The 27,755-nt window shown below is 39.3% G+C and overlaps 2 protein-coding genes across 2 annotated transcripts; one reads left to right on the top strand and one right to left on the bottom strand.

Moving 5' to 3' along the window:
- Positions 1–441: 441 nt before the first annotated feature.
- Positions 442–6,147, bottom strand: LOC141905201 (vacuolar protein sorting-associated protein 33B-like). Its single transcript, XM_074794004.1, has 19 exons — positions 6,060–6,147; positions 5,633–5,713; positions 5,437–5,498; positions 4,664–4,781; positions 4,402–4,542; positions 4,112–4,216; positions 3,940–4,033; positions 3,787–3,864; positions 3,478–3,551; positions 3,308–3,394; positions 3,136–3,229; positions 2,758–2,835; positions 2,484–2,548; positions 2,193–2,294; positions 1,791–1,937; positions 1,600–1,701; positions 1,224–1,317; positions 850–957; positions 442–730 (listed from the first exon to the last, which is right to left on the bottom strand). The coding sequence occupies exons 2-19, from the start codon at positions 5,702–5,704 to the stop codon at positions 654–656; spliced, it is 1,698 nt and encodes a 565-aa protein (XP_074650105.1). The 5' UTR covers positions 5,705–5,713; positions 6,060–6,147; the 3' UTR covers positions 442–653.
- A 659-nt stretch (positions 6,148–6,806) lies between these two features.
- LOC141906473 (casein kinase I-like) lies at positions 6,807–24,854 on the top strand. Its single transcript, XM_074795777.1, has 12 exons — positions 6,807–6,890; positions 7,332–7,693; positions 8,591–8,713; positions 12,248–12,396; positions 15,161–15,395; positions 16,900–17,070; positions 17,661–17,809; positions 18,453–18,530; positions 19,003–19,116; positions 19,202–19,249; positions 20,940–21,043; positions 23,683–24,854. The coding sequence occupies exons 2-12, from the start codon at positions 7,489–7,491 to the stop codon at positions 23,738–23,740; spliced, it is 1,434 nt and encodes a 477-aa protein (XP_074651878.1). The 5' UTR covers positions 6,807–6,890; positions 7,332–7,488; the 3' UTR covers positions 23,741–24,854.
- Positions 24,855–27,755: the final 2,901 nt, after the last annotated feature.

Below are 27,755 nucleotides of genomic sequence, written 5' to 3'. Positions count from 1 at the left end.
AACTGGTCTCGAAGATTCCGGTAGATGGCGATCTATCATTTTAACATCAATCAACATGGTGCAAATCCTGAATTAGAACTGGCCAGTTCAGGGAGATTCTGATAGATGGCGATCTATGCTTCTAAAATATTAATCGCTTAATAATACGCAGGGGTTCCCCGAAGTTGTTGTAACCGGTGCAACAGTACAGTACGGATCGTAGTTTGTCCAATGGTCCTCCCTGGCAGTTTACATTCCAATCAAATAATCGATTCCAATAATCTATAAGTTGTGATTCATAAGTTGTGCCAATCCAATCTAATTTGCCTTTTGAATCACTCATCCAAGGATCCCATCGTCTTCATCCCTACATAAAACTCAAATCATGATAACACCAGGGGACCAATCAATAAATACAATAAACAACCATTTTTCGTAATAAATATCTATTTCACATATAAATTCATACATTATTAACATATAATATACATATATTTAGCCAATAGTAGATTGCAGATACCTTGCAAATTTACAGTCACTCAGTGCGGTATATTTATATATCGAGCGTTGACTGTTTTGTTGTATAAAGTCTTTATAGCACATTGCGGAACAGTTAAAATGAATTAGCGTCAGTAATGAACAGTCAATAATAACTGGTGATCAGATGTATCGATTCAGCTGTATTCAATCAGTTGCTTCAACATTGTGTTTCCATTTATCATCGAAGTTGTTGCTACCAGTATTTTCCAACCTAGAAAATCAGAAAAACCACAACACAGTAAGATCAATTAATACAGTAAACATTGCTTCCAAACTCGGAGGACATGGACAACTTTTAAATAACTGAAAGAATGGAAGTGATATTTTTACCTCTGAGTTTGCAGAGAAATCTTAGAGCTGCTAATTCAGTAAATGTACAACCACCGAGAAAATAGACTAGGATCGTTTTAGAATTGGTAGATTCAGAACTGGCTGTGCCTGAAACGATTCATACATACATAGATTTACTACAGAGTTGTACGTCCGGGCTTCAAGTAACAGTGTGACCCTAGTGGGTCTTAAGAGACGCGGCCAAGCCTGGCCTTGACTAAGTTAGCAGAGGTTAGTCCAAGTGTCTTGATAGCCAATGTCAGAGGTGGTTTCGAACCAGGGACCTTTTGGTGTCCAGTCCTCCACTCAAGCAACTGAGCTAACTGTACCATAAAGTATTTAAAGATACCCAAATTATTTGATTCTAACCATACCTCGAGCTGTTTTAGGTTTCAGATTACAAAAATGTGGACTATCGATATATTTAATAACATCTTCTAAACCGGTGAAGCCTTCTCTGCTTACAACCTATAAATCAAATCAATATGACATTGAGTTAGTACAGACCAGTATCCATCATACCCATTAGCCTGAACACATGTTTTTTTATTGTCCACACTTCACATGTGTTCAGAACTTAACCCGAGAAATTTTTAATTGAAAATGAACAACAAACACCAGATGTCATTTTATCAGCACACTTTCAAAAGATGATTGTCCAGAGTTCATACTATAATTGGGAAATTCAACTTTGAGGGAAAGTCCAGTGTGATATCGTGTATATCTGATCTAGTAACAGCAAACTTGTACCTGTTCAACCAGTTTACACGTTAACGGAGTATAAGCACCGCTGAATACATAGGACATGTCTGATGGATTCTTCAAATTCATCTCTTCACCGAATTTAGGAACCTGAAACATGCATCTCATCATCATCATCATCATCATCATCATCTCGCATTTGAAAACCTTGAAATCAGTCACATTGAATAAGAAATTACCAAATGAAGCTTTTTACTGATACTTTTGAATGAACTCTTCGACAGCGCTTTTATAGCCATCGAACTCTGCGACGCTTGATCATTTTCGGTGAATAATCCAGTCTTTTTAAGATTATGGAATGTTAACATGTGCTCAAAACGATGACTCTGTCAAATTAATACAAAAGTACAGTTAGAAAAATTCGTAATTCACATTTGCAGCGAACTATTCCTTAATTTGAAGCGTTGGGAATGCTGTAAATATTTCACTGAGTTGAAAATCAGAGAATTTTAAGATTTTTCCAAATATATTCTAGAAAAATTCTTGAGTCAGGATCACCTAGTAAGGAAGGAGGAGTCTACAGCAGAAAACTGTGATTATGTACGATTTGATTGCGATGATGAACAATAATCAATACTTACGTGACAGAATTGAGTGACTAGTGATTTATAAAGTAAACTGGAACAACCTCCTTGTGTTTGTGAAAGTATACACAGTAATCTCAACGTAGATATCATATTATACTGAAAAAATGCAGTAAAACACAATGCATTTAAGTAATTATTATGGCAGATATAACAGAGTCGTGATCACTTTCCACCCTTTCAAAAATCCCCTGCTACCAGTTCTATGCAGTGTTTATAAGAATTATCTACACGAGATAGTAAGAAGTGCCTCCTCTCACTCTCCTCATCGATGCCTCTGTTTATTACCTGTCTGTTTATAGCCTCTTCAATGTATGAAATATTCTCCTTTGTCTCAACGCATTCAATTAAACCTAAAAACAACAATAAATGGATCAACGTGCAGTTTGTGATATAGTTCAATAGATCTAGATTAGATCAAATTCGCAATCAGTAGGATTCAGAACTATGATCTGAGATTGATTGGAGACTCGGGATTATGAATGTATCTCTCGTCATCTCAGATAGAGAAGATAAAAGAAACTTTGAACTGATTGGAATAACGTTAATAAACACGACTCACTGTGTTCTGTACGTAAATGTTCTTGGAAATCGGACTGTTTTGTTTTCTTGTTGAGTATAACTTCACAGGCTCCGATATCTGCAAATAGCACAGATTATTAAGGATACAGTGTTAATAAGTTCAAGTGTTAGGCTAAACAAAAATGATACCTTGTTTCTCCGCAGCGGCCGGGTCATTTTTGTAAAATATGATAAAATTTATAAACAGTTCATTTCTATAGCGGCCGGGTCTGTTATGGTAAAATTTATCACGATTTTCAAAAATGTAATGTATAGGGTAGATAGGCGGCCGGCCGGGTCAACATTTAAGCTCAGCAGAGCGGAGAAACAAGGTATCAATTTTTTTAGCCTTAATCATCAGTAGAATTTCATCACTTACGCAGTGATAAAGATCTGTGTTGAGCTTTCAAACCTTTCAATTCATTCGATACGAAATCTTTCAACTGCGAAACTGATTCTAAACCGTGACGTTTCTGAAATAAAAACATCGAAACGAATTGAATTCACGTAGAATCTGAAGAAATGGATCAGTCAGTGAATCGAAGTCTTACATCATAACCGGTCTGCAGTTCCTTCGCTTTCGCGCTTAAGAATCCGGAAACATTCGAGAAATGACGATTTCTAATTTCTTCATAAACCTGTGAATAATTTCAAACACGCGATAAAGTTCTATGCGCAACATTCGTTTATTTATCGATCGATTCAATGATTTTTATTCCACCTCATCTTCTCCCGACAGCAGAAATCTCATCGGTTTCTCCGTCCCAGTCACTTCCGGTCCAAATTCTGCATATCCTGTGTTTATATAAATGGAAGATTTTTTCATGAAAACAAATCAAACATGCAACAGAAAAGGGTTGGGTCGAACCCAGGGCAAAATCTGAAGTCTTAAAGTTTTCAGGGTAAATCAATAAGGCTTAGATATCATGGCAGTGATGCAACTATGAAGAAAATATAGTTGTTGAATTATTTAAGGCCAATTCATCGAAAATTTCATCAGATCCTGTAGAACGATAATGATTATAGATACCGGTATGAATTCCAAATATTTCATCGACTAATCCTTCGTACGTAACCTGTGAAGCCAACGCAGTCACGAAATCAACATCTGTAAAATAAACCAAGATATCATCATAGGAAATAATCACACAAAAGAAACGCACGGTACACGAAAAACTCATACCTCGATCAATGAGGAATAGGTGACCGATTTCTGGGTGAACTTTTCTGTGATCGGGTTGAAATTCAGAAATAGTTTTCATCATTTCATAAGTCATCTGAATATAATAATATACATTTACTGCAGGAAACTGACTATGATTGACAGATGTTCATCGTAGCAGACGATAACAAACCTTAGCCGCGTTTCCAATTCCATATATATTAGGAATATCGCCGAACAATGCTTGTATATCTAGTATTGATTGCGCTACTGTATGTATCATTGTTGGATCCTTGTCCTATAGATAACAAATATCAATCCGAACAAATTCACAACCGTAGACATCGGTTTTACGGTAGACTCTCTGACTCCTCCACATTGTAAGGGATGGGTCATTATTACATGTATTGGAGTCTAGCAGGAAATACGATAATTACAGACAATCGGAGTCTACTGTAACTGGAGAATTTCACGATAACATACCAAGAAGAACGATTTGAAGAACTGCGGAATTTCCAGCGATAAAAGATCTTTTTCAAGCGGTAACAATTCCAGTCTAAATTCATCGATAGTAACGTAACCAAAAACACCTTCCTGTTCCAGCACTAGATCACAAATATGTAACTAGAAATAAATATATAAATCAGATTCCTGCAGAATTAACGGATGAATCCACGCAATGAATATATGAATCAGATTCCTGCAGAATCAACGAATGAATCTACGCAATGAATATAATTCAAACCTTTCTCGGCGTAAAAATGATCTTATATTTTCTGATTTGTTGCTGGGCGACATCTGCGTTGATCTGGTTAGCGATGATTTTCAAATTCGGAATCGTTGGACGAACTAAATAGATACGCCTGAAACAATACATATTAAACTGATCTATAATCAATATAAATTACACATGGTTTACTAAAACTATCGGTTAAGATGTGACAGTAGTGTCTACTTGTTGAAAACGAACCAATTTAGAGTCAAATTTAACCGAGAACTGTTGAACTGGAACAAGGGTTGTAATGATAATATAAAATGATTTATATAAATAGAAATGTCTGAAACAATTAGATAAAATACTCAGTTTTAGGTTATTATTTTATTATAGTCTACTAATTGAAAATGAACCCATTCAGAGTCCAGTTTAACATTGTTGAATTAGGCTAAAAAAAATTGATACCTTGTTTCTCCGCTCTGCTGAGCTTAAATGTTGACCCGGCCGGCCGCCAATCTACCCTATACATTACTTTTTTTTAAAATTGTGATCAATTTTACCATAACAGACCCGGCCGCTATAGAAATGAACTGTTTATAAATTTTATCATATTTTACAAAAATGACCCGGCCGCTGCGGAGAAACAAGGTATCATTTTTGTTTAGCCTTAGGTTATTGAATAAGTGTTTAACATCAATGAAACGATGTGAGTCTATTTTCAATCCCACAAGTGTCCGAAATGTTAACTCAAGAGCATTTCATCAATGGATATTTATATTGATATTTAGTTAACTAATACAAACTGTTCACATCCTGGTAATGATTGAACTGGTTCTAGTTTGAATATTCGATCAACTCCATTTTCCTACAAATACAAAAAATCGCATTCGAGAAACAATTATTGCCATTTTAAACTGATAGGAATCAAGGAGATACTGTCAACGATCGGGTGCTGGATGCCTCGGTAAGTTCCCACTCTGTTGTTACGTTTTTGCTTACCTTAAGAACTGATGCTCCTGCTATTCTGTCTAAAGGTCGCATCAATTCACCTTCGAGAACTAAATCTTTCATTCCACGAACCTATAAAATGATATGCGCATTGTGACATTATTGTAGAAATAGTGTAGAAAGTTTTTTAATAGTTTTTCAAATTTTGGTCAGTGATTCACATCAACAATGAAAGAATTTACAGTTTTACTGTGTTAACATTCAATCAAACGCTTTAAAACTGATTGGTATCGGTATTTAAAAAAAATAATCACTTCCGTCCACGATAGGATCCGAACCTACACCCGTCCGTACCCGCCGATGATGGGGAGTGGGGTGTGTAAAAATAGACCAGTAAAATGCGTATTACACAGAAACTACCAGCTTATTTAACTCAAACTCGACTGATATCTGATCCATTTAGATGAAACTTTCTTACCGATTTCAATTGCTGTATCAATTCGTCTCTAGCGAAACTCCCGAACACTTTTATTGCCGGAAAATTCGTATTTCCACTTTCGACACCCGCCATGTTGTTTATATGTAATTCGTTGATGAAACGATGAAACAGTATTTTCTTCGGAAATCATATTTTATTATCATATTCGTAGATAAAAATATAAATCTATTTTGAAAAGCTCTCGGGCAATAGCTATAGCTGTATAACGGACCAAGTATCTATTTAGAGGATTGTAATATGGGAATATTCGCGGGTGCAGCTGGTCACTAGCTAGTGCTGCCACCTATGAAGTGTTTGTTTCTTCACACTCGCACCTGCTCCGGCTCAGTTCAAATCCTACCACGACTGAAATATTGCAATATTTGTAAAATCGATCAGTTTTTAATCGTCTGCTTGAGGAACAGTTAAGTTATTTTTTGGAAAATTTGTATGATTTACGACATTATCAGATCACGACTGATTTACGGTAAATCGAGAGTTTATCACTTCCGATCATGCGCAGTGGTTTCGATGGCGGCGATACACTTCCTGAAATTTGCACAAATAGTTCTAAATATTATCTCATTCAAGATCCTGTATATTCGACAATAACGGGTAAATATTTCAACGATTCGATCTATACTGTTTCAATGTCTCGATAATTGATCGAATCGCGGTTGATATCCACTTTTCTGCCGATGCGGATTAATTTTCGGAATCTTGTGATGTGATTCGCCGCTCCTTCGACGAAAAAACGGACTAAAATTTCATGGAGTAAAAACTGTTCTGGACCCGCGGATGATTAGATGAATCGCTAGTGTTTATTTACCGGTGTGTCTCTCTCAGTCTCACCTCTTTCCTCGACCCCTGATTATGTTTACTTTTTTCTAGGTAGCATTTTTAGTTCCAAAAAAGAACCGGTTTTTGGGAGGAGAAAAAACTCGTCCTTCCTTCACTTCACAAACAAATCACAGTTCATCTTCAGTGTTTGTTGTTTGTTATTATTTTGGATGTTGATCATAGAAAATAGTTATGATGGTTAAGGTTAAGAATACTGTTTATTTCAGGTTTTTAGCCACCCCTTTATTTTATATGTCGTAGGAAATGACTTATGTCGATACTTGTCTTGGACTATTTTGGATTTTAAGACGAATTAATTTATTAAGAAGTTGTGTACCTTTTTTAGTCAGTTGAACGACTGCGGTTTAGTCAGTAACAGCCTATTTTTAGTCAGTAAGTAAACAATTAACAAATATATCATTTTTATTGTAGATTTTCATATTTTAAGCTGAAAGAAGAGGATTTATTGAGAGCTAGAGGATTTATTTAGTGATTGGTATAGTGTGAAGTGTTGAACAGTTAAACGCTCGGATGATAATGAACGTTCTTTTGGATAAACGGTGAAGTAAATCCCACCCCCTAAATACAAATGAGTGAACAAAAGCGTGAACGAGGTGGTACCTCAGAGGACACACGCCGGACCTCACGGGCCGCTAGTGGTGGTAATCAGAGGATGCACAGCGGTCACGCCGGCCGCCCTAATAACCCGGGCAGCACGGGCATATTAATGGTTGGCCCGAACTTTAGAGTCGGCAAGAAAATTGGCTGCGGAAACTTCGGAGAATTGAGATTAGGTAAGAGTTTAGTTTGGGTTGTAATCCTTTATTACCCTTGGCTTCAGACCCTACATTACAAGCTGACCCTCCCAGCCCTCATTAACTACCACCTAAAGAAAGAATCAGTAGTCTATTCCAATTCCTGAATATGACTATTAGGATTAAGTCGAATCGTTGAATAAACTACACTTAGCTCAAGGAAACATTTCATTCCTTGTGTGGAAATCTAATCCTTCATTACACGGACTCAGATTAATGGAGCTTAGGGTCACACGGACTCAGAGTATTAATGGATCCCCCAGCATTATACCTGTGAGGAGGGTAGGGTCACACGGACTCAGAGTATTAATGGATCCCCCAGCACTATACCTGTGAGGAGGGTAGGGTCACACGGACTCAGAGTATTAATGGATCCCCCAGCACTATACCTGTGAGGAGGGTAGGGTCACACGGACTCAGAGTATTGATGGATCCCCCAGCACTATACCTGTGAGGAGGGTAGGGTCACACGGACTCAGAGTATTGATGGATCCCCCAGCACTATACCTGTGAGGAGGGTAGGGTCACATGGACTCAGAGTATTAATGGATCCCCCAGCACTATACCTGTGAGGAGGGTAGGGTCACACGGACTCAGAGTATTGATGGATCCCCCAGCACTATACCTGTGAGGAGGGTAGGGTCACACGGACTCAGAGTATTAATGGATCCCCCAGCACTATACCTGTGAGGAGGGTAGGGTCACACGGACTCAGAGTATTAATTGATCCCCCAGCACTATACCTGTGAGGAGGGTAGGGTCACACGGACTCAGAGTATTAATGGATCCCCCAGCACTATACCTGTGAGGAGGGTAGGGTATGATGTAAGTGAATGTAAATTTTGTCCTAAATTTCAAATATTCGTTTGTTTTCAGGTAAAAATTTATATAACAATGAACACGTTGCGATTAAATTGGAACCGATGAAATCAAGAGCGCCGCAATTACATCTGGAATATCGATTTTATAAACAGTTAGGACAGGCCGGTGAATTAAGAGGTAAGCAGTCAGTAGACTTTATTATTTCACGACCTTCATCGACACCTTTCAGTGGTCAGGGGTGTGACCTGCTGAGTGGACTTCAGTTGAAACCATGGAAAACGACTAATCTTGATTCAGAGTTGAACTCACAACTGAGGAATGAACTCAATTCTGTTATGTGCCTCACTTTGTAAATAGAATCAAAATCCATCGTAATTGTTGATGAAATATCATGATTTATAATTGGATTAAGAGTCAAAATCTCGAAACTGTTTGAAAATAAATGAGATATTTCATTGATTTTAGTGGTATTTATATAACACATCGTGTGTTGATGTTTTGTTACTAAGCTCTACTCCGAATAACACAACATTCGTTCGTTTATTCGTTTGCTCGTTGCTGCTATTTTCCTGATCAATATTTACAATGTGTTGCGCTTAAACCTACTCCTAGTCGTTATCCTAAAGTCGTCTAGTCATTATTCTAGTTCTAGTTGTTTTAAATTCTAAAGTCGTCTAGTCATTATCTTAGTTCTCTAGTTCCAGTCAATGAGACCCTCAGTCAGTCAGTAAGTGAGGTAGTCAGTCAGTCAGTGAGGTAGTAAGTCAGTCAGTTAGTGAGGTAGTCAGTCAGTCAGTGAGGTATTCAGTTAGTGAGGTAGTCAGTCAGTCAGTGAGGTAGTCAGTCAGTCAGTTAGTGAGGTAGTCAGTCAGTCAGTGAGGTATTCAGTTAGTGAGGTAGTCAGTCAGTCAGTGAGGTAGTCAGTCAGTCAGTCAGTGAGGTAGTCAGTCAGTCAGTCAGTGAGGTAGTCAGTCAGACAGTGAGGTATTCAGTCAGTCAGTGAGGTAGTCAGTCAGTCAGTCAGTGAGGTAGTCAGTCAGACAGTGAGGTATTCAGTCAGTCAGTGAGGTAGTCAGTCAGTGAGTAAGTGAGGGGTTTTTAAGAATGCTTGTTATATGGAGTAGCCACAAAGTGAGGAGAAATGAATAACATCCTGCTGTTTTTTTGGAATGTGAGAGGAGAGAGGGAGGGAGGGAGGGAGGGTGTTGCGTAGGTTGTTCCTCCATCCTTCTCTAATGACTCACTATTACACAAATCAGTGACATTCTCTTTTCCCATGAATTCAGTTGTTTACCTTAAAAAAAATATCATCATCATCAATCTTTCCAAAAAAATAGTCTTAAAAATACCGTACATAGGTGTTTCCTATAGTTTAACTCTACAGTTGAAATCAGTTCATTTCAAGTGTTTCAGTAAAATCTAAACCGATAGCGGTTGGACGGGATTGTGTTCTTTAACCGGTCCGGGTATCACTAAACCAAGGACTAATCCTGCTGAGTTCCATCATTGTGGACTTGAATGTCAGTCACATCGACGTGTGTAACTAATACTGTGTTTAGATCTCACAGAAATCAATGTATTTATAAAAACTGAAGCTTTATTTTACGTTTGATGTAGTTTTAAATATGATTGATTTTATTATAAATAGTTCTCACAATGGCTGGTGACTGTAGGCTGGTGACTGTAGGCTGGTGACTGTAGGCTGGTGACTGTAGGCTGGTGACTGTAGGCTGGCGACTGTAGGCTGGCGACCGTAGGCTGGCGACCGTAGGCTGGCGACCGTAGGCTGGCGACCGTAGGCTGGCGACCGTATGCTGGCGACCGTATGCTGGCGACCGTAGGCTGGTGACCGTAGGCTGGTGACCGTAGGCTGGTGACTGTAGGCTGGCGACCGTAGGCTGGCGACCGTAGGCTGGTGACTTTAGGCTGGTGACTTTAGGCTGGTGACCGTAGGCTGGTGACCGTAGGCTGGTGACCGTAGGCTGGTGACCGTAGGCTGGCGACCGTAGGCTGGCGACCGTAGGCTGGCGACCGTAGGCTGGCGACTGTAGGCTGGTGACTTTAGGCCTGATTTTCTACTATGTATTCAGTTGCTTTTTACACGCACGTTTCAAAATGTCAAATATTTCGAGTTAAAAATAAGATTCTTATAATCTACTCTTGGGAATATCAACTTGAACATGGTTGATATTGAGTTCAAAGGACTTTGACTTGGAATCAGTTCAACGATGTAGAAACCAAACCTTAACTGTCTCACTATTGATGTTGTTTTCTCTGCTGTCCTTGACAATAAATCACGATCGAAGGACAGACGATTGCTATATTTGGCGGCGGTTGTTTTGTTGTCAGTCGGTTTAAGTCTGTTACCATTAGCAACATAATCCATTTAGTCAGTAGAACATGGGTTCCTGATGATATTCAAGATAATCCGTATATGACTGGCCGAGTATAAGATGGTATATTGACTGGCTGGGTATAAGATGGTATATTGAGTGGCTGGGTATAAGATGGTATATTGACTGGCCGAGTATAAGATGGTATATTGACTGGCTGGGTATAAGATGGTATATTGAGTGGCTGGGTATAAGATGGTATATTGACTGGCCGAGTATAAGATGGTATATTGACTCTCCGAGTATAAGATGGTATATTGACTGGCTGGGTATAAGATGGTATATTGAGTGGCTGGGTATAAGATGGTATATTGACTGGCCGAGTATAAGATGGTATATTGACTGGCTGGGTATAAGATGGTATATTGAGTGGCTGGGTATAAGATGGTATATTGACTGGCCGAGTATAAGATGGTATATTGACTCTCCGAGTATAAGATGGTATATTGACTGGCTGGGTATAAGATGGTATATTGACTGGCCGAGTATAAGATGGTATATTGACTGGCTGGGTATAAGATGTTATATTGACTGGCTGGGTATAAGATGGTATATTGACTGGCTGGGTATAAGATGGTATATTGACTGGCTGGGTATAAGATGGTATATTGACTGGCCGAGTATAAGATGGTATATTGACTGGCTGGGTATAAGATGGTATATTGACTGGCTGGGTATAAGATGGTATATTGACTGGCTGGGTATAAGATGGTATATTGACTGGCCGAGTATAAGATGGTATATTGACTGGCCGAGTATAAGATGGTATATTGACTGGCTGGGTATAAGATGGTATATTGACTGGCCGAGTATAAGATGGTATATTGACTGGCTGGGTATTAGATGGTATATTGACTGGCTCGGTATAGTAATAAGTATAAGGTGCAGTCAGTCTAGTTGTGCAGTGTCTCTCACTATGATCAATATCTGTAACATTGATGGATGACACTGAATTCAGTGTCATCACTAAATATCAACTACAACAATATCACAGATCTTACTGATGACATACCATACATAATAGGGGTGTGGGAGGATCCCTGGTGAGGAGGGGTACTAGCCCCGGTGAGGAGGGGTGCAGGAAGAGCCCTGGTGAGGAGGGGGAACTAGCCCCGGTGAGGAGCGCTGGTGAGGAGGGGGTACTAGCTCCAGTGAGGAGGGGTGCAGGAAGAGCCCTGGTGAGGAGGGGGTACTAGCCCCGGTGATGAGGGGTATGGATTAACCCCTTTAGTGAATAACCCTACTTTATAAAAGCTCGATCAAATCATGTAAGTGATTAAGTTAGCGATGATTGTGAATGATAATTTATATTTTTCAGAAGGAGTTCCACAAGTTTTCTATTTCGGACCATGTGGGAAATACAATGCATTAGTGATAGAACTGCTCGGTCCTAGTTTAGAGGATTTATTTGATCTCTGCGATAGAAAGTTTTCATTGAAAACCGTGTTAATGATTGCTGTGCAATTAGTAAGTATTTATTTATACGTGCATGTGTTGTTCTGTTCCAGATATCAGGTACTGTGTCAGGTACTGTGTCAGGTACTGACAGTATATCAGGTACTGTTTCAGGTACTGAAAGTATATCAGGTACTGTTTCAGGTACTGACAGTATATCAGGTACTTTGTCAGGTAGTGACAGTATATCAGGTACTGTTTCAGGTACTGACAGTATATCAGGTACTGTTTCAGGTACTGACAGTATATCAGGTACTGACAGTATGTCAGGTACTGACAGTATATCAGGTACTGTTTCAGGTACTGACAGTATATCAGGTACTGTTTCAGGTACTGACGGTATATCAGGTACTGTTTCAGGCACTGACAGTATATCAGGTACTGTGTCAGGTACTGACAGTGTATCAGGTACTGTAACGCTGTCTCTTATGATGAGATTCCATGAAATAAAAAAGTGATTGAATTCTTGGAATATCAACAAACAACGAACGAACGAACATATATGCCTACACAGTGCACATGTGTGTTATTGAAACTGAGTAGGTTGAGCTGGTAGAGATAGATCAGATCGTACACATCTGGTGTCATCAGCTCTTTATACCCAACATTTCATATTTATATTACATTTAGATTAATAAGTGTTGTGAATTTGGTTTTTCTAAAGGCTCTTCATACAATGAACCTCTTGACCGACTTATTTCTGTGGCAGTGTCTACCTGGATACCCGGGTAAAATTGAGGCTAGTGCTCGACACTCTACCTGCTGTATGTAATCCAGTACTCTAGTCGGAAAAGATTTGTGTTAATTGAAAAAGAAACTCTGTGTTTGTCACGCGAAATCATTAATCTTCATAAACAACTTTCTTTCTCAGTCAACACAACACACGTTATGTTTATTTATGAGCAGTGGTTCCGTGATCGGATCAACTCACACTGTGTCGATATCCTTCAACCATTTTCATGTTGGAGATACAACTCTAGATCTGACTTGAGCGGAGTCTACTGTACCATCCAACTCAGATATCACTCTCAAGTCAAAAGATCTGACTTGAGCGGAGTCTACTGTATCATCAAACTCAGATATCACTCTCAAGTCAAAAGATCAGACTCGAGCGGAGTCTACTGCACCATCAAACTCAGATATCACTCTCAAGTCAAAAGATCTGACTTGAGCGGAGTCTACTGTACCATCCAACTCAGATATCACTCTCAAGTCAAAAGATCTGACTTGAGCGGAGTCTACTGTACCATCCAACTCAGATATCACTCTCAAGTCAAAAGATCTGACTCGAGCGGAGTCTACTGTATCATCCAACTCAGATATCACTCTCAAGTCAAAAGATCTGACTCGAGCGGAGTCTACTGTATCATCAAACTCAGATATCACTCTCATATCAAAAGATCTGACTTGAGCGGAGTCTACTATATCATCCAACTCGGATATCACTCTCAAGTCAAAAGATCAGACTTGAGCGGAGTCTACTGTACCATCCAACTCAGATATCACTCTCAAGTCAAAAGATCAGACTCGAGCGGAGTCTACTGTACCATCCAACTCAGATATCACTCTCAAGTCAAAAGATCAGACTCGAGCGGAGTCTACTGTATCATCCAACTCAGATATCACTCTCAAGTCAAAAGATCCGACTTGAGCGGAGTCTACTGTACCATCCAACTCAGATATCACTCTCAAGTCAATAGATCTGACTTGAGCGGAGTCTACTGTATCATCCAACTCAGATATCACTCTCAAGTCAAAAGATCAGACTTGAGCGGAGTCTACTGTACCATCCAACTCAGATATCACTCTCAAGTCTATAGATCAGACTCGAGCGGAGTCTACTGTACCATCCAACTCAGATATCGCTCTCAAGTCAAAAGATCCGACTTGAGCGGAGTCTACTGTACCATCCAACTCAGATATCACTCTCAAGTCTATAGATCAGACTCGAGCGGAGTCTACTGTACCATCCAACTCAGATATCGCTCTCAAGTCAAAAGATCAGACTCGAGCGGAGTCTACTGTACCATCCAACTCAGATATCGCTCTCAAGTCAAAAGATCCGACTTGAGCGGAGTCTACTGTACCATCCAACTCAGATATCACTCTCAAGTCAATAGATCTGACTTGAGCGGAGTCTACTGTATCATCCAACTCAGATATCACTCTCAAGTCAAAAGATCAGACTTGAGCGGAGTCTACTGTACCATCCAACTCAGATATCACTCTCAAGTCAAAAGATCAGACTTGAGTGGAGTCTACTGTATCATCCAACTCAGATATCACTCTCAAGTCAAAAGATCAGACTTGAGCGGAGTCTACTGTATCATCCAACTCAGATATCGCTCTCAAGTCAAAAGATCAGACTTGAGCTGAGTTTACTGTACCATCTAACTCAGATATCACTTTCAAGTCAAAAGATCAGACTTGAGCGGAGTCTACTGTATCATCCAACTCAGATATCACTCTCAAGTCAAAAGATCAGACTTGAGCGGAGTCTACTGTACCATCCAACTCAGATATCACTCTCAAGTCAAAAGATCAGACTTGAGCGGAGTCTACTGTATCATCCAACTCAGATATCACTCTCAAGTCAAAAGATCAGACTTGAGCGGAGTCTACTATACCGACCAACTCAGATATCACTCTCAAGTCAAAAGATCAGACTTGAGCGGAGTCTACTGTATCATCCAACTCAGATATCACTCCTAAATGAAGTTGGTTCTACTGTAAACCTGTCCTCTCTGATGTTGTTTTCTATGATTATATTTTTCAGTTAACTCGTATGGAATATGTGCATTCCAAACATCTTATATACCGAGATGTAAAACCAGAGAACTTTTTAATAGGCCGGCAATCTAATAAAAAACAACATATAATTCATATAATCGATTTCGGTCTGGCGAAAGAATATATAGATCCAGAGACTAGTAAACATATACCGTACCGGGAACATAAGAGTTTAACTGGTACAGCACGATATATGAGTATCAATACACATTTAGGTAAAGGTACGTATCACCCTTAATTTCGATCATTGTTCAATTGTCTCGATGTTGAGAATGTTGACCTCGCCCTGTGTTTATAACGCTCAACATTACGTTGATTATCAGAGGTCGTCGAAAGTAAAAACCCTGTCTCATTGACGGTCCATCCTTCGCGCACCGCTGCATGTGAATTATCTGCAGCAGCCGCTCAGAGACTGACCGTGGTATTAACCTTCTGAGAAGTTCGATATGAATAGTTAGTGAAGTCATCGTTGCACCTGGGATGTCAGATAGATAGATAGATGGTTGAAATGTCATACGTGCCTGGTGGTTACTAGTGTGTCTCTATGATGGTGCACTGAGTCCAGTATGTGATATTTACTGTAGACAAACTGAAACTAATCAAACATCTGAACCAGATTCAATTCATCAAAGTCTAAACCTTCATTTCATCATCGCAGTCTGAGCCTTTATTCAGTGTCAGATGCACTAATCACTCAGTAGGCACTACTGCTCATTCTTATGAGATGTCTCACATATTTCTGATATAAACCACAGGTCCTGGTTATCATCTTACAGTTCGTTCTACCGGTGGAATCTAGTTCCCCTCTCACACTCTACTGATTGTATAAAGACTTGCGTCATGCATCAATCAATCTAAATCTCATATACTTAATCATGAATCAAAATAATCTTGAACTGGGTTCAGAACTGTGGAACTGGGGTAGAACTGTGGAACTGAGTCCAGAACTGTTGAACTGGGTTCAGAACTGTGGAACTGGGGTAGAACTGTGGAACTGGGTTCAGAACTGTGGAACTGAGTCCAGAACTGTTGAACTGGGTTCAGAACTGTGAAACTGGGGTAGAACTGTGGAACTGGGGTAGAACTGTGGAACTGGGGTAGAACTGTGGAACTGAGTCCAGAACTGTTGAACTGGGTTCAGAACTGTGGAACTGGGGTAGAACTGTGGAACTGGGTTCAGAACTGTGGAACTGAGTCCAGAACTGTTGAACTGGGTTCAGAACTGTGAAACTGGGGTAGAACTGTGGAACTGGGGTAGAACTGTGGAACTGGGGTAGAACTGTTGAACTGGGTTCAGAACTGTTGAACTGGGTTCAGAATTGTGGAACTGGGGTAGAACTGTGGAACTGGGGTAGAACTGTTGAACTGAGTCCAGAACTGTTGAACTGGGTTCAGAACTTTGGAACTGGGGTAGAACTGTTGAACTGAGTCCAGAACTGTTGAACTGGGTTCAGAACTTTGGAACTGGGGTAGAACTGTTGAACTGGGTTCAGAACTTTGGAACTGGGGTAGAACTGTTGAACTGGGTTCAGAACTGTTGAACTGGGTTCAGAACTGTTGAACTGGGTTCAGAACTGAGGAACTGGATCCAGAACTGTGGAACTGAGTCCAGAACTGTTGAACTGGGTTCAGAACTGAGGAACTGGATCCAGAACTGTGGAACTGAGTCTTCAGCATGAAATCGCATGAGTATATGTAATATATGTGTGTTATAATTGATTTCAGAACAAAGTCGCCGAGACGACTTGGAAGCGTTAGGTCACATGTTTATGTATTTCCTGCGGGGCAGTTTACCATGGCAAGGCTTAAAAGCTGATAACCTTAAAGAACGTTATCAAAAGATCGGTGATACCAAAAGAGCGACACCAATAGAAGTATTATGTGAAGGATTTCCAGGTAAATAATCTCTTACTAGAGTCACCTGCCAGAGATGGTTTCACACTTCACACCCATTAAACTGGGTGGTAAACTGAGGGATTTTAATATTGTAAACAATTATCATAGTAGTTGTGTATGGCAGAGAGTATTATGAATGAGACTATAGCTGGTCACTCAATCACTGTGACCCTGACCCTAACCTGTCATTGGTCTAGAGCTGGCACTTTATGCAAATGAGTCTATAGCTGGTCAATGAATCTGCATAACAATAACCCTAACCCTAGCTTCTGATTGGTCAAGAGCTGGTCACCTGATATTTACAAATAGATCCAACCTAGGGTTAGCACATGGCTCGAAACCCTAGCTTCTCATTGGTCTAAAGCTGGTCACCTGATGTAAACAAATATGTTCTGATTGGTTTTGACACACAAATCATAAAAAACCTTTTAACGTTGATAAAACCTGTACAAGCCATAGGACGTCCGACCCTCAGAAAAAACTCGTAAAGTGAGTTTAACCATGTACATACTAGTACTACAAACCCCTTGACTCACTATCCCTTGATGAATTAGAACTGCACAACTATCATTGAATTGATATTATTACAGAAGAACTCGCGAGATATCTCAAATATGTCCGAAGTTTAGATTTTTTCGAAACGCCAGATTACGACTATCTTCGGAAGTTATTCCAAGATCTGATGGAGAAGAAAGGCTGGGATTCTGATTGGGAATTTGATTGGACCGGTCGTCAAATGGTACGTATATTAGCCCCTCACTCGCCAGCCCCCTGCAGTTCTGTAAACAGGTGCTAATAGCTTCCAGCAGTATGTACTGGTGTTTCGTAGATGTTGTACTTGTTATATTTATTATTAGACGTGAATTTATCAGAGATTATTATATGACGATGAATGATATTTCTTTACCTACAGCTTAAAAACACCCTGTACACAGAAATGTAGATCGACTATTTATTTAATGTACTCAAAAACACGTCATTTCATTTTGATATCAGTGATAAATATAACCTTACAAGACAATAATATGATATCTGATTCTATTGTGTTGAAAATAATCATTAAAATGTCATGAATTTTAACGGCTGAAGATAAAGAGATAAAAACAGTGTTTTTAGACTCATCGACCGATATTAGAATTATTCGGCCCCGTTCATGGTTCAGTTATTCAGTCCCTTATCAAGATAACTGTGTAATATTTTGGTGGTCGATATTTCTGGAATTTCTTTTGTTATTCCAGGGGTTTATTTTGAACGGTGGACCCCTCACCCCACCCTCGCTCACTCCACTCATACCCCTCGCTCATTCCACTCATACCCCTCGCTCACTCCACTCATACCCCTCACTCACTCTCTTATAATGGTATATTTGAATTTTATTGCAGTCTACTCCGGGATCCGTCGCAGCCCCTGACGCATTGTCACCAAACACAGATAGAAATCGAGTTCGTCATCCCGGAAAGGTTTGCCACTTTACGCCTCTTTATGACACAATGAATAGTTTTTAAATTTCCACTTAGTGAAATAATCATGACCCAGTTGTTTGAATATCACCTGTTGTATTTATCTCTTAACTGTGGCTTTATGCAAATTTTTATCATTCGACATTTTATTTCATTGCTCTAAAGAGAAATATGAGTAATCGGCCTTGTCCAATTCTGTGATATTTAAGGGCTATTTATAAACAGGTTTCTTTAAGATCAGGGAATTATGACTCTTTACTTGAACATTCTTTAACATTAAATTATGACTTATCTTGGAAATCAGAAAATAGTCAGAGAATTTTTAACGAGGAACCACTTAAAAAAAGAACCGCCCCACTGAGGATATATCTTATATTCTAATCAGGGACGTTTTTATCAAGCGTCGGGGAAATATCTGTAAGAACGTGGGATGAAGTAATTTATAACGATCGATGAATTGTTTAATTTGTAGATGAACGCGAACAATCCAGCCGCGAGAGGTACAGCTTGGGCCGAACCTCAGAGAGGAGGTGGAGGAGGCAATCAGTTAAATCCATTAACCGACAGACACGGTGGTTCTGTACAGGTGTGTAAAAACTCATCCCTCACAGATTTCTCGATTGTATATATCACGAAACTCGTGTTTGATTTTGCTCTGCTTTCGTTCGTAGCCCGTCAATTCTCAAGATAATCTTCTCAATAATAAATATTACGGACAGGTAAAAAGAACGGTCGTTTTCTTGCACAATTCTAAATTCACCTCGCAATATTAATAAAACAACAACTACAACAAACGGCGACGATATATAACAAAGTTCATTGTCTGTTTGAGATGTGAACTATAGCTTCACCACTGTGTTACCCCGATAAACACTTGAGAAATTATTAGAATGTTTACTAAGCCTGCGCTGTGCATGAGCCGGCTTTAAACTTCTAAAAATGACAAACATTCCGCAATGATTATTTAAGTTCTTCCTCTCTTACAAAAAAACTAATTCTCTTTAACCCCGAAATTAAACTGATTTTAGAGTTGTTAGTTCTGCAGTAGGACTACAACGGTACTGTAGTAGGACTACACTGGTACTGTAGTAGGACTACTGTAGTGGAACTACGTAAGTAGGATTACTGTAGTGGAACTACTGTAGTAGGACTACTGTAGTGGAACTAAGTAAGTAGGACTATTGTAGTGGAACTACGTAAGTAGGACTACCTCTACTGTAGTGGAACTACGTAAGTAGGACTACCTCTACTATAGTGGAACTACGTAAGTAGGACTACCTCTACTGTAGTAGGACTACTGTAGTGGAACTACGTAAGTAGGACTACTGTAGTGGAACTACGTAAGTAGGACTACCTCTACTGTAGTGGAACTACGTAAGTAGGACTACCTCTACTGTAGTGGAACTACGTAAGTAGGACTACCTCTACTGTAGTAGGACTACTGTAGTGGAACTACGTAAGTAGGACTACTGTAGTGGAACTACTGTAGTAGGACTACTGTAGTGGAACTACGTAAGTAGGACTACTGTAGTGGAACTACTGTAGTGGAACTACGTAAGTAGGACTACTGTAGTGGAACTACTGTAGTAGGACTACCTCTACTGTAGTAGGACTACTGTAGTGGAACTACGTAAGTAGGACTACTGTAGTGGAACTACGTAAGTAGGACTACCTCTACTGTAGTGGAACTACGTAAGTAGGACTACCTCTACTGTAGTAGGACTACTGTAGTGGAACTACTGAGTAGGACTACCTCTACTGTAGTAGGACTACTGTAGTGGAACTACTGAGTAGGACTACCTCTACTGTAGTAGGACTACTGTAGTGGGACTACTGTAGAACTACTGTTAACATCATTCTTTGATAAACTCTATTGATAACACTACTGTTTATTAGTCAATAACTCTGTAACACTGTAATAAACTCCATTGGTTCAAACTGCAGATGCTACTAGAGTCTTATAAAGCTTCATGCTTGGGATTTTATTTAGCCGAGACCCGGTAGTTGATATTTTGAGGTTGGTTTCAGTAGGGAGTTTAACCGTATAGAAAGTTCATGTGTTTGAGTTTGTAATATTTCCGTAGGTTAAATGGGTTCTGGTAGTTTGGGGGTTTTGACGGTGGCTTCTAACTCAAGATTGTCGAACAGACTGTCAGGGTTATGTCGAGGGTAACAGGGTTGAGACGGTTAAAGGATCCTGGGTCCGGGGGTTTATTGTAAATGTACTGTAATATAGTTGTATATATTGTGTACAGGTTGTAAGCTCCGGAGATGTCGGAGTCGGAGTAGAAGAACCTACGACGCGCTCCAGCGCTCCGATCACTACTAAAACCGAAGTTGAAGTTGTCGATGACGTGAAGTATGAATCTATTTCTATTCTATGATTCTAATTGATTGTATTCTCTGTAGGTCGTCAGTTCTACGAACGGTGAACTTGCACCCGATGACCCTACCGGCCGGTCTACAGTGCCCTTCACTACTCCAGCTGATGTTGATGTAGTCGATGACACTAAGTATGTTGAAAACTCTGTTTTATATACATCAATACGTATTGGCTCTATGTTAGTGACACGCCCCTCTTTCTCCTCTCTCCCTTCCCTACTTCAAATTTTCAGGCTGAGATTTTTCCGAAATTCGCTACAAATTCATCAATCATTTGTCAATAATTTCATATTTTTTATCTCTAAATTGATACTTTGAATATTAGTTCATCGCGTAGTGAATATTGAGTGATTGACACTTCTCAGCCCCTCCCCCTGGCTTCCTCTCTTACGCTAACTCTAGTCCAGTATTAGTTTCAATTGCTTTATTTCTGAAACCTTTATCCACGGTAGTTTATCGGCCCTGGACTAGAGCGTACACTGCTGCCTCCTGGTGTTGTCACGTAAAACTATTTAGGTGTTGGTTTTATTTTGGGGGGGGGGGGGGGTAGTTGGTTATAACCCTCGCTTAAACCCCTTTCCATTCACCACCCACTTTTAAATCATGCTTTCCCATCGAATCGTTGAAAGGATTCATCTACGCTCATAATTACTGATTCATTAAAACTGATTATTTAGAGGGTGAGGGGTGAGGGGTGAGGGGTGAGGGTGAGGGGAGTTGATTGATTTATGTTGTTATTTGTTGGTAAATTTGTTGTACACATAATCGATAATATGTTGTATTTCATGAAGAATCTTTATTTTAGTAGTAGTTAGAGGCCTAATGGACGTGAGCCTCTGGGGGTCCACATTACAGGTGCCTTGTGGGAGGCTTTGGGGGCTCAGGAATACAGATGCCCAGAAGGGGGGGGGGGTGACTGTGTATCTAATCATCGAGCCATTAGTGTTGTGTATTTTGAAAGGTTTCACTGGGCTGGCCGGCCGGCTGGGTTTCTATACTGTTAAACTATGTTCAACTGAATGTTGAACATAGTTCGTAATAACAGTATTATGATATTATCAGTTTGCCTTTCATTAGTGTAAACGGTTTGAACCAGAAACTTGTTTTTCGGCTGTATTTCTATTTTACGTACATTAATTTTGTGTCTATCATAAATGTGGAATATTTCAGATGCTCAAAGTGTCTCGTGGCAACGTGAGTCGTCTGACCTTGAATTATCGTTATTTTGATTCGAAATTCATGATTTTCGTTTATGGAATTCAGATTTATTCGTTTAATGGTTCATTCCCTTCGTACTAATGTTGATTGTTTTTTTTTTTTTGCTTTAGGCGTGTTGTCTGTCTGTCTGTCTGTCTGTCTGTCTGTCTGTCTGTCTGTCTGTCTCTGTCTGTCTGTCTGTCCGTCTGAAATTAGCCTCTTTCGATTAGTCATATGATGAAATATGTTGATTGTTTTTTGCTGCTTGTCGGGTTGTTTTTACTGTTATTCTAACTCCATCATATCATTTTGAAATTTTCTTAAAAGCCTGTGATGTTGGGGCTGGTTTTATAGACTGGGTTTGATACCAGTAACTCCCTGGAGTCAGTAACCAGTTTATAAAGCGGGACTCGGTTGCTCGTTGTAAGTTAGATTTGACACTAAAAGACGAATTTTGACTGTGAATCTAACTTACAACTATGAAACTGAAGCCGAAGTCCGGTTGTATAGACCAGGACCCAGTTCCTCAGTTCTCCCGGATAACTACACGGTTAAAACATTGAAACTAGAGAGAAACTCGAACTACGGCTTTGAAACTGAATCCAGTTTTAACTTTAAACTCAATTTACTAATCATAAGACTCGTGGGGTTCTGTCAAGTTAGAATTGGTCTATAAAACTGGCTGTTTTTACTATAATCGCTTGTTAATTGCTGTACCCCTACGCTGTCCGCTGGCTACCAGCCAGCCGGCCAGTCAGCCAGCCCGTGTTTTAATGGATTTCAAAGCCTTCATTGTTTATTTTGCTGTCGCGCCACATCTTTGCATTACTTTCCTTTTTTTCACAGGTGCTGTTTCTTTCGAAGGAAAAAGAAGAAGAAGACAAGAACAAATTGAAACCCCGAAAAATATCCCCAGAAATCACTGCCAGCAGTCCACACTACCTGCCGGATAGCTGCCCGGGGTCGCCCTATCGACAGGATAGTGCGATCCACACTACCTGCTGGATAGCCGCCCGGGGTCGCCCTATCGACAGGATAGTGCGATCCACACTACCTGCCAGATAGCCGCCCGGGGTCGCCCTATTGACAGGATAGTGCGATCCACACTACCTGCCGGATAGCCGCCCGGGGTCGCCCTATCGACAGGATAGTGCGATCCACACTACCTGCCAGATAGCCGGGGCCACTATTACTAATACACTGACCCTCAACTCGCGTTCAATCTGTATATTTCATAATTGACTCTGAAAATCTATTAAACGATTTTGACGAATTTCGAAAAATATGCGATTGAAATGTGAAGTTTGATGGATTATAATCGGAGGGTCGTGTAAACATAGGGAATGCAGTCTCAGATTCTGTAAATATCACACACTCGTTCGGACACTCCTTAAACACTCCATAAGACACTCACAGTCATAATATACTAGGAGCACTGTATACATTCACCCCTTCCCTTCCCCCTACCCCCATAGTGTGTGATATATATATATATGTATATTTATGTAATATCTCTGAGATGTAAATCGATAAGTAATAGTGCCTGCTGCATCCCTGAATACTTTTTGCCTAGGTGTTGCTGTTTTACTTGCAAGAAACGAAAAAAGAAAAAACCGAAGCGTCCAAAATGATATATAACATCATCTGACCAAGCGCAAGACTCGATACCGCTTAAAACACGCCAGAATGGTTCTCAGGAGGCTATTCTTAATCAAACCAGTAGTCAAGGTAGCATTACATAATCACCTCAATTAATTTTATCATTTTATTATCTGTGTGTAAGTTTATATCACTATCTCTCTTCCTGACGACATTGAATCCAAATCTGGAGCTCGGCGCTTTTATTGCGAAACCTCGTTACAAACAATTTAAGGCACCGGATTATTTTGTTCGTTACTGATAGTTCTAAATATTCGCAATGAAATTATTAGGATGTAATTCGAGTTTCATTGGAGCCAATAAATTATCTTAATGAGGTTCCGCTGTAAAAAACCAATGATTGATTGGAATCATTTTGAATTATTCTTCCAAATATTAACATTTTATTTGTTGAGTTATGGCAGCATATGTCGCTGTTTTGAGGTTTACCATGTAAATTGTTTGATTAAAAATTGCTCTATTTGAGAAATGTATTTTAGGCAGGTTATAATTGGACGTATTCCAGTTTTGCAATAGCATTTTCAGATTACATCCTCTCTACCGGCCGCTTCTATCAGGTTTACAGATTACAAACTCTCTACCGGCCGCTTCTATCAGGTTTACAGATTACAAACTCTCTACCGGCCGCTTCTATCGGGTTTACAGATCACAAACTCTCTACCGGCCGCTTCTATCAGGTTTACAGATTACAAACTCTCTACCGGCCGCTTCTATCAGGTTTACAGATTACAAACTCTCTACCGGCCGCTTCTATCAGGTTTATAGATTACACTTTTCCAGAATAGATAGGGCGTATTCTGGTCGTAGCGAATGCGCCAAAACTGACCAATCGAAGTCTGCCTTAGTCTGACACAAGGTCCAGCTATTGGTCAAAATCTGCTCCGCATTGTATCACAGCTTCAATTCAGCAAATTATTTTCTAAACCCAGCATCCAGATTTTCGTAAAAAGATAAAATATTTTATTTAGTTATTTACGGTCGCTTCATGTTTTGTGATGTCTACTATTAAAAACTGTTTAAACCTTTGAACTTTTTTCGCAAAACGGATCTCACGGTTGGTTTTATGTACAAGTTTTTAAAACTTACTCAACTGACTCCTAGTCGAGTGAGTGGATAGCCTAGGTTTATGTTAAAACAAACTTCTAGGACTAGTTGTTCGCTGGGACAGTCGTGTTTTAGGTCGAGAAATTTTGTTAGATTGACTTCAGAACTAAAATAAGCTTAGACGGATATTAGATGATCCCCGATCCATGTTAAGAATCGGATCATGATTTTCGTATATCTACGATTCTACTACATTGTATTTCGATTCGTCGAGTTTGATAGAGATGATAATTTCAATTGAGGTTATCCCGCTATTGTATCATTGAGTCTTGAGCTTGGTCAGATGTTCAAATCACCATCATTACAAATAAATACATACGCATCACGTGGTCATCATTGAAATGTATGAATACATATATTATATATAACTGTATATTAGATTATATATTGTTAAGATATATTAATGGTCACATTGTGGGGGGGGGACTAGTACTGACTGACTGGTAGTGACCTCTATAGTAATCATAAACTAATGCTCACTGATAGGGCTCCGGTTCTAACCGGTTGAGTGAAGAATTTGGGTGATTTTTTTCTAGAAGTTTTGCTTGTATTTACGTATGTCATGTTGTACCGCTGCGCCGCCGCTGTCGTCTGCATTTGCGAATGCGGATTTATTTATTGATTTCCGAGCAACGCCCTCTTTTATCGGAAAAACAAGTCATCCTACTGTAAACCGTAGACCTCTTTCTTTCCTAACTCGGGGCGTACCGGAAATGTGGAGAAATAAGTCAGAATTCCGAGTCAACAATCGGAAAAATCAGATCAGAGGAAATCTGAAAATAATTCTGTTTTTGTCCCAATTTAGTCATAAGTCCCATTTGGCCAAGTTCTCCGAGTTAGGAGTAAGTTAGGTTTACTGTAATATGTATTTTGAGCGATGCTATAATGTATTACCGTAATGCTGTAATGTATTACTGTAATGCTATAATTTATTACTGTAATATCGGGTTGAAATTTGTTTCATGAAAAAAATGGTTGTCGAAAAAAAAAAAATTGAAAAATCTAGTCATAAGATACGAAGAATGAAAAAGCAACATCAACATCGTTGTAGTTCGGAAAATGTCAGCCTGATTTCAATATTTTATATCTTTGACTAACATTCCTATAATGAAATACAAAGTGCTATAGTGTAGTCGTACTCACTCGCCACAGCAGCTATTCCTCTTCCAGTCGCTGGCATGTGAGTGCCGAATATTCAAATCTCGTTTTAAATTTGTTTAACGTCACGCAGTGATTTCATCGGCTCCCTATAGATGGAGCTGTTACTACTATTCGAGCTTCGATATTTTAATTGTTTGAAACCATTTTTAGATCAATGAATATGAAGTATAAAGCTTTGTAAAATATAGATGAAAAAAAAAAACTGTAAAATAATTTAGTGTTAGTAATTAATAAACACCTTAAGATGGGAGAAAATTTCGACCAACGATTCTGTTCGTAATAATGAATGAAGACATATTTATGTCTTGTTTTAGTTTGATGGAGATGGATTTAAAAAACGTTTAATCCATCATCGGGCATTCATAAAAATAGTAGGCTTACCGACCGAGTTGTAGGTCTACTATTTAATTTTTTTTTTTTTGTATTTTTTAAGCGAATAATTGTATCAGGAGTTGTGCTGTAATTAGAAATATGAATCAACATTGGGCCATTTCATAGATTTCTGTCATTCTGTTAGTGTTAGAATGGTACTTAGAGCCTGTGAGGAGATGAGATGGCCCCTTCCCTCACCCCGGTAATGAATGAATATTTGCAATTTGAATTTTGAGGTGCTTGTTCTATCGTTTAGTCAACCTTTCCATGTCATTTGAGGTCATGAACGATGTCGAGCAGTTATGCGTTGAATGTAACTCAGATTTTGAGACAAAGTAATTATTGAAAATGGTCTTACTTTTTGCCTGCAGAGTTCAATCACACCTATCCAACCAGGTCTGGTTGCTATTGGTAATTGGAGAAGTTTATTTTAATCAATTAGTATTTACTTTAAAAATGGCTTCTTCTATCAATAGTCTGTAGAAGAGGTGATGTATAGAGCAGCTCATTTGTGGCTTGTCTGCAGAATCCAGTTACACAGTTATGGCTGAATAGTTGGTTAGAGTTAACCAGTGGATAGTTGACGTAGTGACAATTAAATGTTCATTGTTACTATGGTATTTATCAGCTGGTTATCCTTAACCAACTATTGAGCAACTGAATTCTCGGGAGATATGATTCGTTAATTTCAAATAGTCTTTAAAACCTAGATATATCTTAACTGAGTAGGCCTACTGTGAAACTGGGTTCTGGGCCGTAGGGTTGGGTTCAATCTCTAGGCCGTAGGGTTGGGTTCAGGATGACATGGAAAGGATATTCTATTATTATATGATGTAATTTGCGTCGTGTTTTAATTTGTTTTTACTTCCCGTAAAAAACAGATGTTTGCGGAAGATACTAAAAATACATTCTATTATAGTCTCTCTCTCTCTCCTTTCTCTCTCTCTATCTATCTTTAAAAAGCTTCAAAATATATATATGAATATATATATATATATATAAATATATATGTAAATAATAAATGAAATAAAAAGATCTTTGTTTAAAAATAATGGAATTTATTCGTTTAATTGGAATAGCTGATTACCTGCAGCCTGGAGCACCCCCTGCAGGAGAACCACCATTGTGCATATACTGTAATGGACCCCCTCAGGAATTGCCAAGAATTTGTATCCAAAAATGTTCCTAACCCAAGGTCGAACCTGGCACCTATTGCATTGGATTCAGTGCGCTAGCCGCTACACTACCCGAGTTACAGTTACCTAACTGAACTGCAGTTGATTCGGTCCTGTTTGTCACAATTCTGGGATTCGAACCCATTTTGTAAATACATGTAAGCTGCTGCCACCT

Source organism: Tubulanus polymorphus, chromosome 5 (genome assembly GCF_964204645.1).
Source record: "Tubulanus polymorphus chromosome 5, tnTubPoly1.2, whole genome shotgun sequence".
NCBI classification, from domain to species: Eukaryota; Metazoa; Nemertea; class Palaeonemertea; order Tubulaniformes; family Tubulanidae; genus Tubulanus; species Tubulanus polymorphus.
Note: the sequence above shows the minus strand (reverse complement) of the source record. Positions and strands in the feature narration are given on the sequence as shown.

Excerpts from the sequence above, each read along its gene's own strand:
- LOC141905201 (XM_074794004.1), bottom strand. The coding sequence starts at position 5,704 with ATGAAAGATTTAGTTCTCGAAGGTGAATTGATGCGACCTTTAGACAGA. Across the intron at positions 4,543-4,663 it reads TCATTTTTACGCCGAGAAAG|TTACATATTTGTGATCTAGT; the intron begins GTTTGAATTATA and ends ATTTATTTCTAG. Across the intron at positions 4,034-4,111 it reads GAATTGGAAACGCGGCTAAG|ATGACTTATGAAATGATGAA; the intron begins GTTTGTTATCGT and ends TATTATATTCAG.
- LOC141906473 (XM_074795777.1), top strand. The coding sequence starts at position 7,489 with ATGAGTGAACAAAAGCGTGAACGAGGTGGTACCTCAGAGGACACACGC. Across the intron at positions 17,810-18,452 it reads ATTGGACCGGTCGTCAAATG|TCTACTCCGGGATCCGTCGC; the intron begins GTACGTATATTA and ends ATTTTATTGCAG. Across the intron at positions 19,250-20,939 it reads ATAATAAATATTACGGACAG|GTCGTCAGTTCTACGAACGG; the intron begins GTAAAAAGAACG and ends TATTCTCTGTAG.